The following is a 19,081-nucleotide window of genomic DNA, read 5'->3' on the forward strand; positions in this document are numbered from 1 at the left end:
GGCGATGATCCCTGCCCCCTGCCCCAGGGGACCCAGCTCCAGTGTGCTCCCACACTGCCAAAGGCATGGTTCAACGGGCCTGCCAGCTCCCCACCTCCTTAGTCGGATGGTGCAAAGGTCCCAAGCCCAGGAGAGACCCACAGGGGCTGGGACTTCAGCCCAGCTGTCCTTGGCTCCAGGGAGGAATAAGCCATGCAGCTGAGGGGCACTCGAGGCCTTGATCCCCCCATTCCCCAGTGCCTCCCAGTTCAGCCCAGTTCCCAAGTGCGTGGGATGGAACCAAACCCCCAAACAAGCCCCTGGGCACTGGTGCCAGTGCTGCACTGGGGGACCCCTGAGAGCTGGGGAACCCCATTGCCACAGGAGCCTCAGCCCACTCCCCCCTCTGTGTGTGTAGCCGTGGTTGCCTGCATGGAATGGTGTCCGTAGCGTAGCGCGTGTTGCCGTGTACACCCGGACTGCTGTGGGCTTGCCTCCAATAAAGATGGTCATGAACTCCTCAGCTGCTCCTGGGGTGCATGGGGGTGATTCCTGGCCAGGTGTGGCCTTCTGGGGACTAAAAGAGATGGTGCCCACTCCAGGATGCCGGGGCTGAAGGGGTGCAGGCAGCAGCAGCGCGATGGAGTGGTGCTCAGTGGGAGCTGCATCCGGCTATATTTGGAGCCTGAAATTTTTATTTTTTTTTTTCATCAGTGGGGTCTAAATTTAGCAGGCACCGGTCACCATCCCCCCCTGCCAGCCCTGGCTCTCCAGGGGTTTCAGCTCTTCCTGTGATCTCCCACCCGCCTGTCCCATGGCTGCGCTCGGCCTCGTCACCTCTCCGTGTCCCCGGGGTGCTGAGCAGCCCCCAGCCCGTGCAGATCTGCAGCTGCCCTGAGTTCCCCATTGTGCCCCCAGCTCTGCAATGACCCCCTCATCCCCACTGCCCGCCGTGCTCCCCGGCCTGGGTTGTGCACCTGCCCGCCCATGTGTCATCTGCTAATTTTACCTGCAGTGATTTAAGCACGGTTGCCTCTGTGCAGAGGGGAAGTGAGAGCACGAGTGCCTGCAGAGCCCCCAGGAACAGGCTCTGAGCAGCAAGGACACCCTGTGCCCTCTGTCCCCAGCAGCACCCCCATCATTCCACCCGGGACACGACGACCACCGTCATCCCTGGGAGGGTGGAGGTGGCCCTGAAGGACTCTGGCAGCTCATTAGTAACCCAGCATCACAGAGGAGCTCCTACCAGCAGCTCAAAGACATGCTGGGCAGCTCGCCCAGGACACTGACAAGCCCATGACCTGAGGATTTCAAGCTGGCCAGGACATCTCTGTACTGACAGGCTTCCGAATGCCTGGGCAGCTTCCCAGGATCCAGGCAGAAGGTTCTTCTCCTTCCCAAGCTGAGATGTGCGGAGTGTAACCAAACACCTCGTTTTTGCCTTCTCCAGCAATAACTTCCTAGTCTCCCTCCACAACAGTGTGAGGCCTCCACACAGCCCATTTATCTTGTGCAAACTGCTGTGTCCTCCCTGAGCAGCCACTGCCAGGTCCCCACGGCAGGTCTCACGCCCTTGTTACAGGTAGGGAAACTGAGGCACTTAGCAGGGAAATGCTGCAGTGCCTGGCAGGCACCCAGCAGCACCATTCTGACCTAAATTCATTCCCAAACCTCTGGGACGTTTGGTGCCCTTCAAGAGTGTGTGTCCATGAATCTGCTTGGAGGGATCCATGGCCCCAAAGCCCTTGCAGGTGGGAAATATTTTTCCCATGCCCCTTTTTAAAGTCAACTGTGGATTCAGTGGAAGGCTGCCAAAATCAGTACTCAGGCTTGGGTTACTGGGCCGTGGGCTCGCAGGGACGCTGCCTTGCTTGTGTGAAACCACGTCCCAAGAAAGCAGAGGGGACCCCACGGCCTGTGAGGCCCGAGGTCAGTACCATCTGTGTGGCTTGCTGTGTGGCAGCTTCTCGGGCCCGTTGTGCACGGACCCGCTCCTTCCTCGCCGCCCTGAACTCGGACCCGAGGGTTGTCCCCCCCCAAGTTCTCCGACCCCCAAGGCCGCCCATCCCCGCTCCCGCAAAGGGCCGCGGCCCCTTTAAATCCTGCGCTGCCCCGGCCCCACCCGTCAGTCTTTTCCCCCTTCTATTTTTTTATGAATGAAAAACGTTTGGGGCGGAGCCAGGCAAATCACGGCGCGCCCATTGGCGGCCTCCGCCCCCGCCCTCTCAGCCGGTCTCAATGGTGCTCGGCGGAGCGGCGCGCGGGCGGGAGCGGAGCGACGCTGCAGCCAATCAGATGGCGCAGGCGGCAGAGCGGCGGCACGCCATTGGCCAGCGCGGAGGGTAAACAAGCGGCGCGGGGCGGGGCGCGGCGGAGGCCGCTGGCTCGGGGGCTGCGGGCCGGCGCAGAGCGGCAGCGCGGTGCCCGGGCTCGGAGAGGCGCCGCGCCATCCCCGGCCCCGCTCTCGGCTCGCCCCGCTGCCGCTGAGGCTGCGGCGCCCCGGCCGGGTACGTGGGGGCCTGGCGGCGGGGCGCAGCGCGGCCGGGGCCCGGGCCTGGGGCGGGGGCGGTGTTTATGAATGGCGCGGGCCGCGCGGTGTGAATGGCGGGGGGCGCGCGCCAGCGGGCGCTCGAGCGCGCGCTCGGGGGAGAAGCGCGGGGGGGGGGGCGGAGTTTATGAATGGGGCGCGCGGGGTGGCGTGGGAACGAGCCCGGCTGCGGCGCGGCCCCGCAGCGGCGAGAGCGGTGAGGGGCGAGGGGAGGGAGGGAGGGAGGGAAGGGAGGGAAGGGAAGGGAAGAGGGGCGAGGCGAAAAGAAGCGCGTCCCGCCCCGCTGCCTCCTCCCGCTCCCACGGCGCGTGATGTCACGGCCGTTTCTATAGAAATTAGGTGACATCACGAGCTGGGGGGCTGCGACCCGCCACGGCAGAAGCGGGCCGGCTCCCCGGGGAGGCGTGGCGGCACCGAGCCAGCCCCGGGGGTGGCAGGGAGCAGGGTGTGACCCCTCCCCCTCCCTGTCCCCTCCACCCCCCAGCCGCGCACCTGCCGGAGCCCGGGCGGGACCCCCCTTCCCGGGCCGGCGTCGATGCTGAGCGGGCCGGGGGCACTGCCCGCTTCGCCCGCACCATGGACGGCTTCTACGACCAGCAGGTTCCCTTCATGGGCCCCGGGGTAAGTTTGCCCACCCTGATTCCCCGTTGACACCTTCCTCCCCGACCTTGGGGTTACCCACCCCTCATCCTTGGGAGTGCCCCCCTTGTCCTTGGGGGCACCCCCGGCCTTGGGCGCTGCCACCCTCACGGGCGGCTGTCACCCTGTTCCTTGCAGAAGTCCTGCACAGAGGAGGGCCGAGGCCGGCCGGGGTCCGATAGGAAAAGGAAATTTTTGGAGACTGACCTGGCCCATGACTCGGAAGGTAGGCAGGGCTGGCCCCTGGGACCACTTGCCTCGTGTTGGTTGTTTTAGGAATAATCCTGCAAATAATGGCAGTTTTATTTATTCTTCTGTGGCGCACATAAGTCTTTCACTCTGTTCCAGAGCTCTTCCAGGATCTCAGCCAGCTCCAAGAGGCCTGGCTAGCTGAAGGCAAGTCTTCACCTCCCCCTTTTGCCATGTAAAATCTCTCTGCCAGCATCTTTTTGAGAACTGAAAACGCCATAAACCCACTTTTTTGTTTGTTTTTTTTTTAGCTCAGGTCCCCGATGACGAACAGTTTGTCCCAGATTTCCAGTCTGACAACTGTAAGTGATTGTTCCGGGTTTTTGTTCTCTGGGGGTAGATGTTTGGGTGCCTGTGCAAACATTTGCACTGGGTTTGGAGTTGCTTCCTTGGGAAAGCAGTTGTTCCTGGGGCTGAAAGGTGAAATCATGGGCTTTCGGGAGAAAGCACGTGTGGTTGGGGTTCGTAGAGATGCAACATGCAACGTCCTCTCTTTTGTTAATGGGGAAAACTATGGCCAGATGCATGGAAATAGCTCCAAACTGCTCTCTGGGTTCCTCTGAGGCGTCATGCTTGTTCGTTGTGAGGTGGATTCGCTTCTAAACACTCCTTTTCCTTTTCAAGTGGAAGAGATAACCCGTGCTGGGCTGCTTGGTTAGCCACAATCTCTGCAGCTTCTAGAGCTTTTTAGAGTCCTGGCCCCAGCGCTGTTGGCAAGAGCGAGCCTGAGCGGTGAAACTTGAGCCGCTTTAAGCAGCATTAATCACTGGCAAGCGAGCGTCTTTAAAAGGAGGCCAGTGAAAATGCAGTCCCTGGTGAATTGCATAAGAGCCAGAGTTGGTTCTGAGCCGTGCTGTGTTGCCAGAGCGGGTTAGTGGCGAGGGCAGGGGCCAGGGAATGGCGTGTGGGGCTCGCACAGCTCCGGGAGCTGCTCTGGGGTCGGCTGGGGGAGAACGGGGGTGGAATCAGGATGTTTTGAGTTGTTACCTGGCAAACACAAGTAGTGGCTTGGTGTCGGTGGCTGGTTTTTGCTGCTGAGCCAGACAGCTACGGAACTCGAAGGAAATCAAATTTAGCCTGCAGTCGAACAGATTTTTCATTCCAGCTTTGTCACAGCATGCAGCGGGGTATCTCCTCCGACAGCAAACGCATGTTAATTATTGCTCTTCGCTTACTTCGGAGCGGGAAGCTTGCCATTTAGCCGGTCCAGACAGCCCAAGCTTCAGATGTGTTTTTTTTCCCCCTGTCTCCCCTGAGATAAAAGGCGAGCCCGGAGTCAGAAACACAACGGTCTGTTGACATCCCCAGCACAGCCCAGCAGCTCTTGCTCGGAGCAGTAGAAACTGCAGTGTGCGTGGGAGGGTGGCTCTTGAAGCTGAAGCTGTTTCCAGTGCCTTTTGGCAGTCTCTTTTTCCTTGTAACCTGAAGAGCTCAGAGAGGAGAGACAAACTTTTCGGGGTGATGCAGGAAAAACAGGAGAAGAAGAGAAAGGCATTTATTTGGTCAGGACTCTTAAAATGTTCTGATCTGCTCAGCCTGTGGACCTGGTGTTGAAACGATTTTATCACTTGAAAGATCTGCCTGTGTGACTCCCTGCAGCAATAACCTTCTTTAACTTGCCTGGGGAGAGAAAGCAAAGGTTTCTCTTGCTGCTGCAGTGCTGGCTGTGGAGGGGCTCAGACTGAGGGGAATGAGAAGCCCAGCTCTTGCATCCCTGCACTAGAGAGAGTTTACAGAGGAGAGAAACTCCAGTTTTGAGCTGTGTGCCATGTAGAAAGGGAGAGAAGGACAGCTCTGGTGCAGCTGAGGTCTGCACCCAGCTTTCACTAGCAGGGACTTGCTGCTTTCCTGGGCTGGCAGTCAGCATCTGTTGGCTTGTGAGGAAAGGTAGATCCCTCCTTAGTCCCTATGGATGTTTATGGACTCTGTTCCTGCAGTTGCGTGGCTCCATGCCTTTTCCCTGAGGAAATTCCTGCTCTCTTACCCTGAGCAAACCTCAATCTTGTGCCCCATCTTGCATTCCCAGGGCCAAGCTTCCTTGGCACAGCAGCAGAAAGGGACAAACCAGGCTCAGTTTGGACCCTGCTGCAATGGGGAATGTTGCTACATGTGCCACATGGAGTCTTGGAGATGCTCAGAATCCTTCTTGCCTTGCTAAAACCCCCCCATAGAGCCTGCAGCTCTGCTACTGCCCACTCTCTGTTCCCAGTTCCATAGCCAAGGTCCTTGGCAGACAGCATCTTGAAGTTGGGGCTTGGTAGCAAAGTAATCTGGAGGGCAGTGGGTCGCTGTGCTGGGGAGGAAATCCCACTGTAAGGAAAGCAAGGAGATGCATTGTTCTTAGTACCCTGGACCGCGTGGCAAGAGGCCAGATTCAGTGCTTGCAAGTTGCCCAGGGAAGTGGTGGATGCTTCCATGGGAGCCAGGAGGCTGTGGTGACTCCACAGAGCTCACCATGCTGCGACGCTGGCTGGGCATGGGTGCGAGTTCACCAGCAATGTGGTCCTGTGGCCAAGGGTGCACATACAGTGTTATGTCTCCCCTGATTGTTTAAGTACCTGAGAAGTGATGGGATCATGCTGAGGAGATCAAGCACCACAAGAAGTGATTTTTTTTCCCCCAGGGTACCTGTGGCCTCCCTGCGCAGGCAGCACGTGGCAACAGCCACAGGCAGGGCATGGAGTTTCTTACACACCAAAATGAAAGAGGGAGGTTTGTTTGTGAGGAAGAGTTGTTTAAACAAAGGAAAGCAGGATCCTGGCTTCTATTTCTGACTCCTCTCCTGGTGTGACCTTGGGCGCGTCCTATAGTGCCAGGGGATGGAGGGGCAGGTGCAGAGCTCAGCTCCCTGGTGGCAGCTTGAATGGGTGCCAGTGTCCCTGGGCTAGAAGTGGTGGCTTGGTTGCCTTCCCTTGGCTCATTCAGAGGAAGCCAGTGCTCTCTGAGCTTAGTCTCATGGAGGTCCAGTCGTGCTGATGGGTGGGAATAACCTGCCCTGTCCTCCATCAAGGGATTCACTGGGAATTCAAGGCCTCGACTGGCTTTATGGTGTCACCCATTTCCATGGGAGATGTCTGATGGTTGGCATTATGGGCATTTCCAGTTCCACTGCCTGTATGGCACTGGGAGGTTTTGCCTGAGCCTCCCCTAGCTCCCCTCCTGGCTGGGCCCAGCAGTGGCACGTGTGGCTGGTGCCTTGCCCAGCCTCCCCCTGGTCCTTCCATCTCTAGAGGCTAAAGCAGCCCAGAGGGGCTGTCGGGCACCCTCGGGTGTCCTCACTGCTGCCGTGGCTCAGCCTTGGTGTGGATCTGCTGACGCATCTGCTCCAGCCCTCTCTATAGCTGAGCTGCTCCCTCTGAGTATTTTTATATATTTTTTTAGCTTTTAATTATAGTGCCCCGGGCAGGACCGGAAAGGGTGAAAGCGCTTGTGCACCCGGTGTTCCTTTGAGGTGTCGGGTGCTGGGGCAGGGCAGCTCCTCCCACCCGGCTGCTCGCTGCCCAACCAAACCCAAACCCTTCCCCCCAAAAACTGCACCCCAGTGCCCCCCAGACTCCTCCAGCCTGGCTGGCCATGAGCTTGGCGTAGGAGCACGCCGTGCTGAGCAGCGCCGGCCGGCCCCGCGGTGTTTGTGTAAGGAATCCAAACGTTGCACAGAGTCCCGGCTTGGACAGCTGGTCTCTGTTAGGATCTTAAGGCTCATTTCCCTTTTTTTTTGAATGGCAGTGCTAAGCTCTGGGGAAATTTTTCCTTTCTTTTTTTTTTCCCTCCCTCAGCCACATGAATGGAGCGCTACGAAATGTTTGTGAATGGAGGGTGGTGCCTGCTCAGGGACTGGAGGCTTTTTTTTTTCAATGAATAACCAGACCCCATTGTACGACTGGCGGAAAAACAACTCGCTCCAACAACACGGAGCCTGTTTGGGAGAACCATGCCCGCGATAGGCAGCTGGAGCCCTTCCAAAGCCAGTTCCCTTTGCTTTCCCATGGCTCACGGGGTGCCTGTGCTTTGCTGCCACCGTGCTGGCCCCCTTTTAAGGCTGGAAGTGCTGAGAGTGGCAAAACCTCGCTGGGGAGGGGGGAAGGAGGAGTGGGATAAATCCGGCTTGGGTGGAAGGCGTGTGGGGGGCTGTGCTGGCTCAGCGCTGGGCTTTGTGTTTCAAATCCTTCTCGGGGAGGGGGGGGTTTATGCCCTTGGTACCAGCTGTATTGAGGCCTTTCGAGGGGGGGATGGGTAGAAAGGGGAGTCAGCAGCTCTTTAAAGGTTTTGACAAATTAGGGGAGCAGCTAATTACCTGGCAAGCTGTGAACAGTTGTCCTGGAGCTATTTGCTCCTCTCCAGTGTAGCTGGGCTGTGTTTAGGCTTCACATGAAGCTAATACTCCACTTCCGATTAGTCTTGGCTCTCCTCTGAGGCGCTATTTAGGTACAGACCTCTGAGGCGCTTTCCCTTTCCTAGGGCGCCTGCTTTTAGAAATTAATTAGCTTAAGCGTATATTACTCAGTTTATAATTATATATATAGCAAGTGAGCTTGGGAGAGGGTGGAGAGCATTTGGATTTAATGGGATGTTTGTCACTTGAGCTCATACAATTGTGGGACCCTAGGCCTAGATCCCATTGGACCACCCCGGCTATGGGAAGGTGGATCCTGCTTAAAAACTCTGGAAGTGGGTATGCCCCTGGGAGGGCGAGTGGCTTGCTGTTTATGGGGCCTTGGAGCTCTGGTTTGTCAAGCCCCCTCACCCCTTGCTCCATGTCTCAGGGAGGCAGCCGCTGCCTGTGCTACCTGGGCTCTGCTCCACTCGCAGAGCAGCTGGTGAACAGTACGTGGCTCATCTAAGGCTGTTGTAAAGCTGCCTCACAGCCCTTGTAGCAATTCCCCTTCTGAGAGCAATGTCCTGGGCTGCTGTGGCTGTCCCAGCTCTGCCCTCCCTTGCCACCCTGGCTCCCTTCTCTGCCAGTGCTGGGGTCTGGCAGGGCACCGTATCACCCCGGTTCAGTTGCTGAGCGCTCCCAGGGCGTAAGTCAGCACCTTATTCCCAAGCAAAGAGCTGATGCTTGCAAGGGTGATGCTCCATCGCCCTCTCCCCTGTGGGTGAGCCTGTGTCCCCCTCGGTGTCCTTGCAGTGGTCCTGCACGCCCCACCTGCGGCAAAGATCAAGCGGGAGCTGCCCAGCCCGTCCTCGGAGCTGTCGTCCTGCAGCCACGAGCAGGCTCTCTGTGCCGGCTATGGGGACAAGTGCCTCTACAACTGCTGGTAGGTAGCGCGGGCACACCGCTGCCTGCAGAGCCCTCGGGGACTCTGTGCCACGCGGTGCTGTCCCTCGGTGTCACCGTCAGCCCCGGCCCCTCTCCCTTGGCAGTGCCTACGACAGGAAACCCCCCGCCGGGTTCAAGCCATTAACGCCGCCCGCCACGCCGGTGTCCCCCGCGCACCCCGGGCCGGCCCTGCCGCCGCCGCCGCCGGCCCCCGCCGTGCCAGCGGCCGCCCACGGGGCTGCCCCGGCGCCCCACGCGCTGCAGGAGCAGCGGCAGCAGCCGCCCTTCGCCGTGCCGCGGCCGCCGCACCCGCCCGTCCACATGCCAAAGATGATGTCTGAGAACCAATTCCCCGCAGAGCACAGGTAAGGCAGCCCCCACCCCAGTGACCTCAGCAGTCCTCGGGGGCTTTGTGGGGACTCTTGGGGTGGGTCGGTGGTCCCAAAGTGTGGGGGAGAAAGAGAAGTGCTTCTGCTTTTGTCCCTGTGCTGTGGTTCCAGTTGGTGGGCCAAATGTTGTCACCTGTGGTCCCACGTGGCAAAACTTGCCACTTCCTACCGGGATCTTCTGGCTCTTTCTCCTGCTAACAGGGAACAGCTCCTTCCAGTCCCTGAACACTGGGCAGAGCCTTTGCCTCCCTTTTGGGAAAGGCAGGGGAGGCAGATGTTGACTCCTGCATCCACCCCAGTTCCTACAGGTGCTGGTCCTGAGTCAGGGCTCTGCTCTCCTCATTCCCACCCACTGCAGCTCTGCCTCCCAAGCCAAGCCCCACTGGGCTGTGGAGCTGTGACCATCTCTGTCCTGCGGTGCACCCCGGGCAGGGGGTGCTCCAGAGCTCCCCATGCACTGCATGGCATCACCACGATTTTGTGGGCTGCGGTGTGAAACCCCTGTTCCCTCCTTCCTCTCTGGCTTCATTCCCCATCACTCCCATGTCCCTGGAGGCTCTGCCAGTCCCTTCCCTCACCCTGGCTTTGCTCCTATGGGCACTCTCGGTAGGTGCTCTGCTTGTGGCCTCTGGATGGCCTTTGCTGTGACAGCCACCGTGTCACCCCCGTGGGCATGGGACAAGATGCGGCAGCCTGGCAAAGGCCATGCAGTGGGGCCAAGGGAAGCCCTTGGAATGTGCCCACAGCAGGCAAGCATCCCTCCCCAGCGAAGCGGGGCTCCGTGTGACCTTCAGGCTGTGCAGGGGGCTGGCTGCGACCCCTTGGGAAGCACTGTGCCAGCACGGGGCTTGGGTTTCATTCAGGAAGGGCAGAGGGACATGGCTCGGAAATGGAGTAATCCCAGCCCGGCAGCTGGGAGAGCTCGGGTTACAAAGCCAAATGGTGCAAGGCCGGCTGAGAGGAGCCGCACGGAGATCCAAGATCACCTTTCAAGGTGCCGGAGGACGAGGGGATGTGGCAGCACCCCCTCGAGATGGTCCCTCATCCATCGCCACCAGCAGAAACCATGCTCTCAGAGCAGTGGTGGCAGCACCACGGAGCCCAAAATAGTGCTCCCTGCTGTCGAGTTCAAGGTTTAATCCCAGCTGCGCGGGCGGATTAGCAGCCGGCTGGAGCTGCGGAGTGGATTTGGCTTTGCGTAAGCGCCCACCCATGCACAGCATCCCTGGCCCCTGCCCCCCACACTGGGAACAGATTTTACTGGTTTACAGAGATATCAGTGTTGGGGGGTGGGTTTTTGCTCCTTTTCTCGTTCCTTTCCAGATACCTGAAGGCCAGAGTGCTTTACTGTGATGGCCCATGTGTTATCCTGCTGTTCCATCTTGGGGTTCTGAGCACCCCGCTGGGTCCTCCTGGGATGAGCCCCTGTGGTGGCTGTGCTTCTGAGGAACCCTCCCAGCCTGCTGTGGGAGCAGCCCAGGCTGAAGGCACCCAGCTGTCAGGCAGTTCTGGTTTGGGGTGGGAGCTGACCCCCCACTCCTCAGTAATGCCACGTCCTTGTCCCCCAGGTTTCAGAGGCAGCTGTCGGAGCCCTGCCACCCCTTCCCGCCGCAGGCCGGGGTCCCGGGGGACAGCCGCCCCATCTACCACCGGCAGCTGTCGGAGCCCCTGGGCCCTGCTGCCCCCCGCCCCCCTCAGGGATTCAAGCAGGAGTACCATGACCCCCTCTACGAGCACGGCGGCCCTGGCCTGCCCGGTCCCCCCGGCCACAGCTTCCAGCCCCCCATGGGCATCAAGCAGGAGCCCCGGGACTACTGCATTGACTCAGGTGGGTGTGAGTCTGCGGTTACACCAGTGACGCTCCAGGGAGCAGAGCATCTCTGCCTTCAGCGTGGCAGGGGCGGGGTTGAGCCTCAGGCAGTGGATGCCGTGTCACCCTGGAGCTCCTGTGGTGCTGCGATACTGCTTTGCCTTTCCTCTCTGTCCTTTTCCAAAGCGAGGGGATACAGCAGGAGTTCACCTGATGCCAGTGGTGTGGTCAGGGCCGTGGCCACAGGCTGGGGTGCCCCACAGCGCCTGGTGGGTCCCCCCTTGGCTTTGGCCTAGGGCCAGCTGTGATTGCTGGCTGCTGGACCCTACCAGCATCAAGGAAAAATCCTCTAATCGCCTTAGAACCTAAAAATACCCCAACCTCGGGATGGAGGGTGGCACAGCCAAGCAGATGGTAGGGGAGGTGCAGCAGTGCCTCCCTTCATGTCGGGCCTGTGAAAACTCAAGCTGCTCCAGTCTAAATTCCAGTGCCACCCCAAATCATACTGGGTTTCTTTTCCCTGATGCTGAGGGTGGATGTAGTGGAAATGGAAGCATGGGGAGGGGGGAAGGTTCCCAGACTTCACTGCAGGACATGCTGGGGGTAAAGAATATGTTGCCAAATCCATGGTGGCACCCACAGGGTTTACAGCCTTAATGTCATTTCATTTCCCCCTCAGAAGTGCCTAACTGCCAGTCCTCGTACCTACGGGGGAATGTCTTCCCCAACAGCCATGATGGTGAGTGACTCCCCCACTCTCCCCCTGTCGTGACCCCATCCCACCCCTCCCTTGTGGCAGGCAGCACTCCCTGGGCACCCAGAAAACACCCATGAGAGCATCATGGGGCCCATGAGAGCTGCATGTGCTGGCACCAGCCCCAAAAGCAGCCAGCAGCCCCTGTGAGCGTGCTGTGAGGGTGCAGCAGTGCCATGGAATCTGGGATAATGCAGAGCTGCTAATAAGGTTTGGGAGCAGTGAGGGGGGCAGAGCTGCACAGCGCTCAGCCACTGAAGTAACTGGGAACAGGTCTGCTCCCAGAGCTGTGGATGGGGTCCTGTGCTGGATTCAGCCAAGCCAGGGTTTTTTGGGGTAGTAGAGGAGACCTGTGCTCACGAAGGGTCTTTTCCCCACAGGATTTTCATATGAAAAGGACACACGATTGTATTTTGATGACACATGCGTGGTACCCGAGAGGCTGGAGGGTAAGAATCTGGCCCCAGAGGAGGCCTGCAGGGGAGCCAGGGCTCATGGAGGAAGATGTGGGGGTGCTGGGATCTGCAGTGCCTGGCTTATAAAGCCAAGCAGTGTTGGCACGGTGCTCTTGAGAGCTGCTGAGCATCATCCCACATGGCAACTTGGCATCACTGCCGTGCTCCATCTCTGTCACAGACACCTACCTGCCTGCAGCACCATCCCCAGCACCTCTCCCACCCCATGGCCTGATCCTGCTCAAGTGTCTCAGCACGGGGATGACCCATGTTCTTGTACATATCTCCTGCTGGTGACACAGCCTGGGAGAGGGGCAGAGCCAGGCTGTTTAACCAGGTGTCTTTGTGCCAGCAGGTAAAGTGAAGCAGGAGCCCACCCTGTACCGTGAGGGCCCTCCCTACCAGCGGCGTGGCTCCCTGCAGCTCTGGCAGTTCCTGGTCACCCTCCTGGATGACCCTGCCAACGCCCACTTCATCGCCTGGACCGGCCGGGGCATGGAGTTCAAGCTGATTGAGCCTGAGGAGGTATGAGAGGTCCTGCCCTGGAGCTGGGGAGTGCCTGTGGGGATGCAGGAGTGCATCCTTCCCACACAACAGAGCCTTCCCGCTCGCACTTGAGGCGAGACACGTATCTCTGCTCTCCAGTCAGCTGTTGAAGTTTGCCTTTAGCATCTTCCACTGCCTCTCGTTGTGGCATGTGCTGGCTCCCGAAGCTGGCAGTGGTCACCGGCCTCTGTGCTGTGCCTTGCTGAGTTCTGCTGCTCTGCCACGGCTCCCTCCTTCCCAAGCTGCTCCCATCCTTTGCCCTGGGTTTCCAGCAGCAGCTCCGTGCTGGAACCACACAGCTCCACGGGAGGGTGACACAGAGGAAGGAGCTGTTTGGGGAGTAATTGAGAACAGCTGTAGCCAGCACCGAGCTGCGCATTGTGGGTAATTACCCATAATATCTCTTGCGCCATGCATGGAAATTGTGGTATTTTGAAGCAGCCTTTTTGGCAGGCTCTGCCTAATGAAATCACTTTTGATTTGGCCCCTGATCTGGCAGTGGCTGTGTGGTTACAGCCGGAACGTTTATCATGGCAGGCGGGGAGCCACTCCCAGACCACAGTGACACCTTCTCTCCAGCTGCCCCAGCCCCCTCAAACAAACCTCTAGCCTGCATTTCAGTTGTGATTTCCTCTGAGGATCCCTGCTGCAGCCCTGGCTGGAGCCCTGATGGCTGCCACCTCTCTCCTGTAGGTAGCACGGCGCTGGGGCATCCAGAAGAACCGACCAGCCATGAACTACGACAAGCTCAGCCGCTCCCTGCGCTACTACTATGAGAAGGGCATCATGCAGAAGGTGAGGTCACAGCAGGGTGTGACGGTCCCCTGCTGTCCCAGGGTGCAGCAGGAGAGGGATTAGGTCTGATGTGAGGTGTGTGGTGCTCCCCTAGGGCAGGGGTAATGCTCAGGACCCCTCTCACCCCCTCCCTCCTCCCTGCAGGTTGCTGGCGAGCGGTACGTCTATAAATTCGTCTGTGACCCCGATGCCCTCTTTTCCATGGCCTATCCCGACAACCAGCGCCCTTTCCTGAAGACAGAGCCAGACTGCCCGGTGCCAGAGGAGGAGACGGTGCCCCTGACACACTTTGAGGACAGCCCGGCATTCCTCCTGGAGATGGATCCCTGCGGCAGCCTTCCCTACGCGGAGGGCTTCGCCTACTGACTCGGCCGGCTGGCAGAGCCATTGGCACTAGCGCATCCACCTGGGGCAAACACGGTTTTCTAAAGAATATTTTTGTCTGTCCGTAAGAGGAGGAAAAAAAAAAAAAAAAAACAAACCCCAATGACAAACAGCATGGGTGCACACAAATACTCGAGGAATTTAAAATGCCCCACGTGTGTTGCCACCGAATTCCCACCCTTCCTTTCCAAGGGCTAGTGCACAGGACTGCCCGTGGCTGGCACCTCCTGCCATGCATCAGTGTGATGTCTTGGGGCGCCGGGAGCCTGAAGTGCAGTCTCTTCCCCAGGCCCTGGCTCCAGCAGTGCCCCAGGGCTGGGCTGCGTGGCTACCGAGCCAATTGTCACGACAATCTGCTTTGCATCGAGCACAATCCGCGTAGCTGCCTTGTGTGGTGGAAAGGGCTTTGATTTGCACAGAGAGGAGGGATGCGGGGGGGCCGCCCGGGCCAGCACCCCGGGGCTGATGTGCGCAGCATCCTACCCCAACCCCGAGGAGCCTTCTGCCTTCTTCCTGAGCCCCCTCCCCATATAACCTGTTGTTCCCATAGAACCTCCTGCATCCTCTCCGTGCCCTCGATCCTCCCCAGCTCTGGCTATGGGCCATGGGTTGCATTTTGGGGGAGGAGACCCTGACACTAACTTCCTCTTCGTTTTGTTGGTTTTTTTTTTTTTTTTTTTGGGATGTTTTAGGAAAATACTAAAGGTTTCTAAACTGATTTTTGTAGATTTTTTGTATTTTAAGGCAAAGCTATTTTTTGCAGCTCGGCTGCTGTCCCTGGAGCCTCTGGGGACCCCCCTGTGGCTTTCCTGGTGGCAGGGGGAGCCCTCGATGCCCGTGGCTTCCTGGGATGGCTGCCGAAGGATCTGGTCCACTCCATTTCACTGCTCCAGTCCTCTTTCCCAGGGGAGCCAGGGCTGAATCCCAATACTGGCTCAGCTATGCTCCCCCTGCTCGGCATGGCCTCGGAGCTGGGCTGTAAGGCTGAGGTGGGCAGGGATGGGGGGTCCCCACCCCCCTTCCTCAATGCCCCACTTCCCTCCAGCTCCCCCCACCCCTTGCTGCACCTCTTAACACTCCTCCACCACTCATATATCCATACCTGCCTCCCCTGCACCAGGCTACATGTTTTGTTGTAAATGCTGTATAGGAATTTTTTCTCTTCTTTAGTTAGCTTTGGTTGGAATTTTTTTTGGTTTTTCGGTTTGTTTTTTTGTTTTTTTGTCTGATTCTTTTTTTTTTTTTTTGGGAAGTATGAAGATTAACTCTACAATGACTTGGTTGCTCTTCCCATGGTGGCTGCAGTGACCTGTACCCATGGGGGAGCATTTGGTTTTGGGAACCCCACCTTGGGGACAGGTTTTTAACCATTTGCTCGGTGTGGCAGGTCTGCAGTGCAGAAGGAGTTAATCTGAGGACTGATTTGAAATATCTTTATTCAAGCAGGGCTATGTATCTCCTGCAAAGCTGCATTACATTCTGTACTGTGTACAATAAAGGATCTTGCTTCCTGTTCCCCCCTGACTGCCTGGGCTCCTGCCTTGCCTGCGCTGTGGGATGCTGCCTGGGCTGGGAGGAGCCCCTGGATGTACTTGTGGGGTCTGTAGTGGTCCAGGCTACAGCCCATCATTTGGGGCCTGCAGCATGGTGTGTCTGGAGCTGAGACCAAATCACCAGGGCTGCTCTCTCCCCTGCCCTCTCCTCAGTTCTGGATTTGTTGGTCCTGGGTGTGGATAGTGCCATGGCTTTTCACAAAGCCACACACATCCCATGAGAGGATCCACTGGGAATGGGGGTGGCTTCTGCCCAATAGGTGCAATTTAATATTTCCTCTTGCCAGGGTTTCTTAGTGAGTCCTCCACTCCCCTGGAAACCCGAGCACCTGCCATCAAGCAGGGCTAAAGCTGGTGGGCACCTCTCAGGACAGCCTCTCCACAAGCTACTGGCAATGGTCCCCCATTGTCTCCATTTCTAGGCTGGGAAAAATTCAGGGTTTGCAAAAAAGGTGAAGGAGGTGGGTGGAAGGCAAGGGCTGTTCTGTGAGGACTTGATTCAGCTGAAGGGTTTGTGTTTTTCCTGACAGGCTGGAGAAAAACTCAAACACCCTAGAACTCCCCTTGCCATTGGCCTCAATTTTAGCTGGGCTGAGCCAGGCTGTTGACGGGCTCCCAGCCCATCCCATGCAGGGGCTTGGTGTGATGCTGTTGGAGATGCTCTGACACATCTTCTCTTCTAGCTTATTTTCACAGCCCTGCCAAACCCCATCCCGAGATGTGGCAGTGGAGAGATGAAAGGTCCTTGTGTGCCATGATGCTTTTTACACACCCACCCCACCTCGCCTGGATCCACTCCTGGCTGCCAGCCACAATCCTAATGGGTCTTTAAGCTGCTCTTCCATCATGCCTGAAGTATTAAGCTGCATGGGGAAGTATGGCTGTCTCCCAGCCCAGTCAGGGCAAAGCAGGATCTAAAACATCCAGCAAAACCAATTCATCTGGCATGAAGCCTTCAAGGAGCTAAATCAGTTGTTTAGCCTCAGGAGACATCTTACACTCCCAACCTATCCCATCTTTATTTTCCACAAAGTTCTGTCCTCTGCCCACGACTGCAAAACCCAGGTGATCTGAGCTCCAGACAGTGCCTGGTAATCCCACCTCGCTGGGGATTTCAGCAGGCTGGGTCCTGGTGCTCAGGATGGAGCAAGGGGAAAATGGGGCCACCGGCAGCGCAGCCGGCAGGCAGATGGCCGAGGGGGCAGAGATGTGGGACCAATTATGGACAGTGAGGATGAGGATGAGCAGATAAAGCAAAGCCTTTTGAAGCCTTCATCAAGCATCTTGTCACACCACAACCCTGACCCTGGCCCTGCAAATCTTACTGTGGGCAGGGCTGGGGCCCCAAAGGCGTCCCTCACGCTGCTCTTAGCGAAGGGAGGGGTTAGGAAGAGGGGTTTTTCTGTTCCAGTTTGTCAGTGTGGGACAAAAGGGTTCAAGCCCTAAAGGGTTTGATACCTCACTGGCTTTTATTACTTGGGATACCAAGAATTTGCTCCTCATTTGATCCTGCTGTGTGTCACCCCTCCCTGTCCTCATGCTCCATGCAGAGGGGCTGGAGCTGCCTTGGGTGCCTGGTCCCATTTGTCCCCACCCTGAGGATGAGGGACAAGCCAGAGCTGTTCAGTGTCCTGCCTGCAGCCTCCCAGGGATGGGGGCAAGAGCTCCCAGGCAGAGCAGGGGCTGGACTAGCATTTTCCAGGAGTAGGGGAAATGGAGGAGAGGCAGGTGGGGAGGCATGTGTGCTCCCTTCTCACCTCCTGCCCCATCAGATGCTGCTTCCAGGCATGGGGATGTGCCCTCTTAGGACATGCTCCAAAATGCCATGGAATGGGAGCACTGCTGCAGCTGCCACCACTGCCCCCAGGACCAGGAATGGCTCAGGCTATCACTGCTCCATCCCCAGGACTCACCACCTTGGTCCCCTCCTCCCATATTCCCACACCTCCCACTTGCCTCCTGCCTTCCTCCCAGTCCTCCAAGCCACAGGGGAGGATGAAGAGGAGTGAGCAGAGAGGATGGTGAACAATGAAGAACCATTTTGGGGAGGATTCAGCTCTCCAGGCTGGGAAAAACCTTGGTGCTGGTGTCCAACCCTGTCTCCAATCCTCCAGCTCACAGCTTCCACCTCTGTGTGGCTGTTGTGGTAAAGAGCACATCAGCAGCTGGGGGTGAACAACAATCTGTGACACTGGGTAAGCAAAAATAAAATGGCAGCTGGTGTTGAATGGGGACAAATGTGTTTTTTCCTATTTTCTTCTTTTCACAGTCTTTATAATGTGCCCCAAGTTACCCCCTCCCTGTAATGAGAGTTTGGAGTTACCAGACGGTCCAAAAGGCACAGGTTAAAAATCATTTGGAAAAGAGGAGCCTGTAAAAGGGAGAGGATCATTAAAACCCTTTGCACATCCATAATTCATGGAGTACATTTCTGCTCTCCCTTTCCTGGAGGCATATAGCAGGACTGGAAAATGTTCAAAAAGCAACAGAGACAGCCAAGGGTCTGCTATGGCTCTTACATGGGAGTGTATAAATAGTCTGGCACTTCCGACTGGGGCAGGATTTGTGGCTCAGGGGCTCCATATTTAATAGCCCATGACGGAGTTTTCCATTGCTGCCTGGAAGAGCATTTTGGGGAAGAATTACTGCCCACGCAGCTTGCTCTTCTGGCAGGACTGACAAGGCCAGAACTTGAGACTAGAGGTGCTGTGTGGCCCACCACGGGCACTGAGGCACAGCTCCCACCTGGCCCATGTCCCTCTGCCCATCGTGGTGGCCTCGTGCCTGTGCTTGGCAGCTGGTTCTACCAGGGAGGTAGGTCACATCACAGCAGCTCCTCTCTTCCCCAGCTCTTCAAACACTCAATGTTTTCAATAAGTGGGTTGATTTGGCTCTTAAACACCTGGAGCAACATGAGTGGCTCCATGTGTGGAGCCAACTTCAATATGAGTCAACTCCAGAGGGAAAAAAAAAACCAAAAATAACCACACCAAAACAAAACAAAACAACAACCAAAAAGATCAGGCAAGCAAGATCTGGGCTGGTGAGTAAGGAAAAGTGAGGAACTTCCACCTGGGGGTGTACAGGACACCCAGCTCCCTTCACACTGGTCTGGCACCACCTCGTGGATGTCCAGCTGCTGCTTCTGGCCACCACGGGGTTTTGTGGTAGCCCATCTGCAGAGGTTTTTGGTATCCAACCTGTGGGCTGGACACTCTGTGGTAGGAGGGCTTTAGCCACAGCTCGTTTCCCAGGGCTTCTCTCTGCTTTGTGCTGACTTTCCTGGGAGATGTGGGTCTGTATTACTGACTCGAAGCCTCCCACTCCTGGCAGGCTGCAGGAAGAGGGACACCTCTGACCCCACCTTCGCCTGTGCTCCACTGAGAAGGGAGCTGGGGCTCCACTAACACCCCAGAGCCTCAGAGCTCTCCAACACTGAGCTCCCAGCCTCTCACAAGGCACTAACACTGGAATAAGCCTTTAAGTAGCTCCTGAAACCATGAGCCAATTGCTGAATTAAAGGCTTTCAGAGCTACAGGGGAGGCTCTGTCATCCTCTTATCATTAACTATGGCAGTGACTGTCTGTGTTATTCCTGTGTTCTGTAGGTGCTGAGAACCTACATGGACTACTCCCAGCCATGGGTCACCTACATAGGTTTTTCTGTCTGGAGAACCTGAGGAACCTCCAGTCCTGAGGCAGGCAACCCACCTAGAGGGAG

General features: G+C 57.4%; 1 protein-coding gene across 1 annotated transcript; it reads left to right on the forward strand.

Annotated features, from left to right (window-relative positions):
- Positions 1-2,362: 2,362 nt before the first annotated feature.
- ETV5 (ETS variant transcription factor 5) lies at positions 2,363-15,324 on the forward strand. The gene is made up of 13 exons (XM_068201204.1): positions 2,363-2,486; positions 3,012-3,148; positions 3,305-3,392; positions 3,515-3,562; positions 3,667-3,717; positions 8,544-8,673; positions 8,780-9,040; positions 10,633-10,892; positions 11,554-11,613; positions 12,009-12,077; positions 12,439-12,608; positions 13,323-13,424; positions 13,569-15,324. Exons 2-13 carry the CDS (start codon positions 3,104-3,106, stop codon positions 13,788-13,790), a joined length of 1,506 nt encoding a protein of 501 aa, XP_068057305.1. The 5' UTR covers positions 2,363-2,486; positions 3,012-3,103; the 3' UTR covers positions 13,791-15,324.
- The last annotated feature ends 3,757 nt before the right edge of the window (positions 15,325-19,081 follow it).

This window comes from Anomalospiza imberbis, chromosome 10, assembly GCF_031753505.1.
Source record: "Anomalospiza imberbis isolate Cuckoo-Finch-1a 21T00152 chromosome 10, ASM3175350v1, whole genome shotgun sequence".
NCBI lineage: Eukaryota > Metazoa > Chordata > Aves > Passeriformes > Viduidae > Anomalospiza > Anomalospiza imberbis.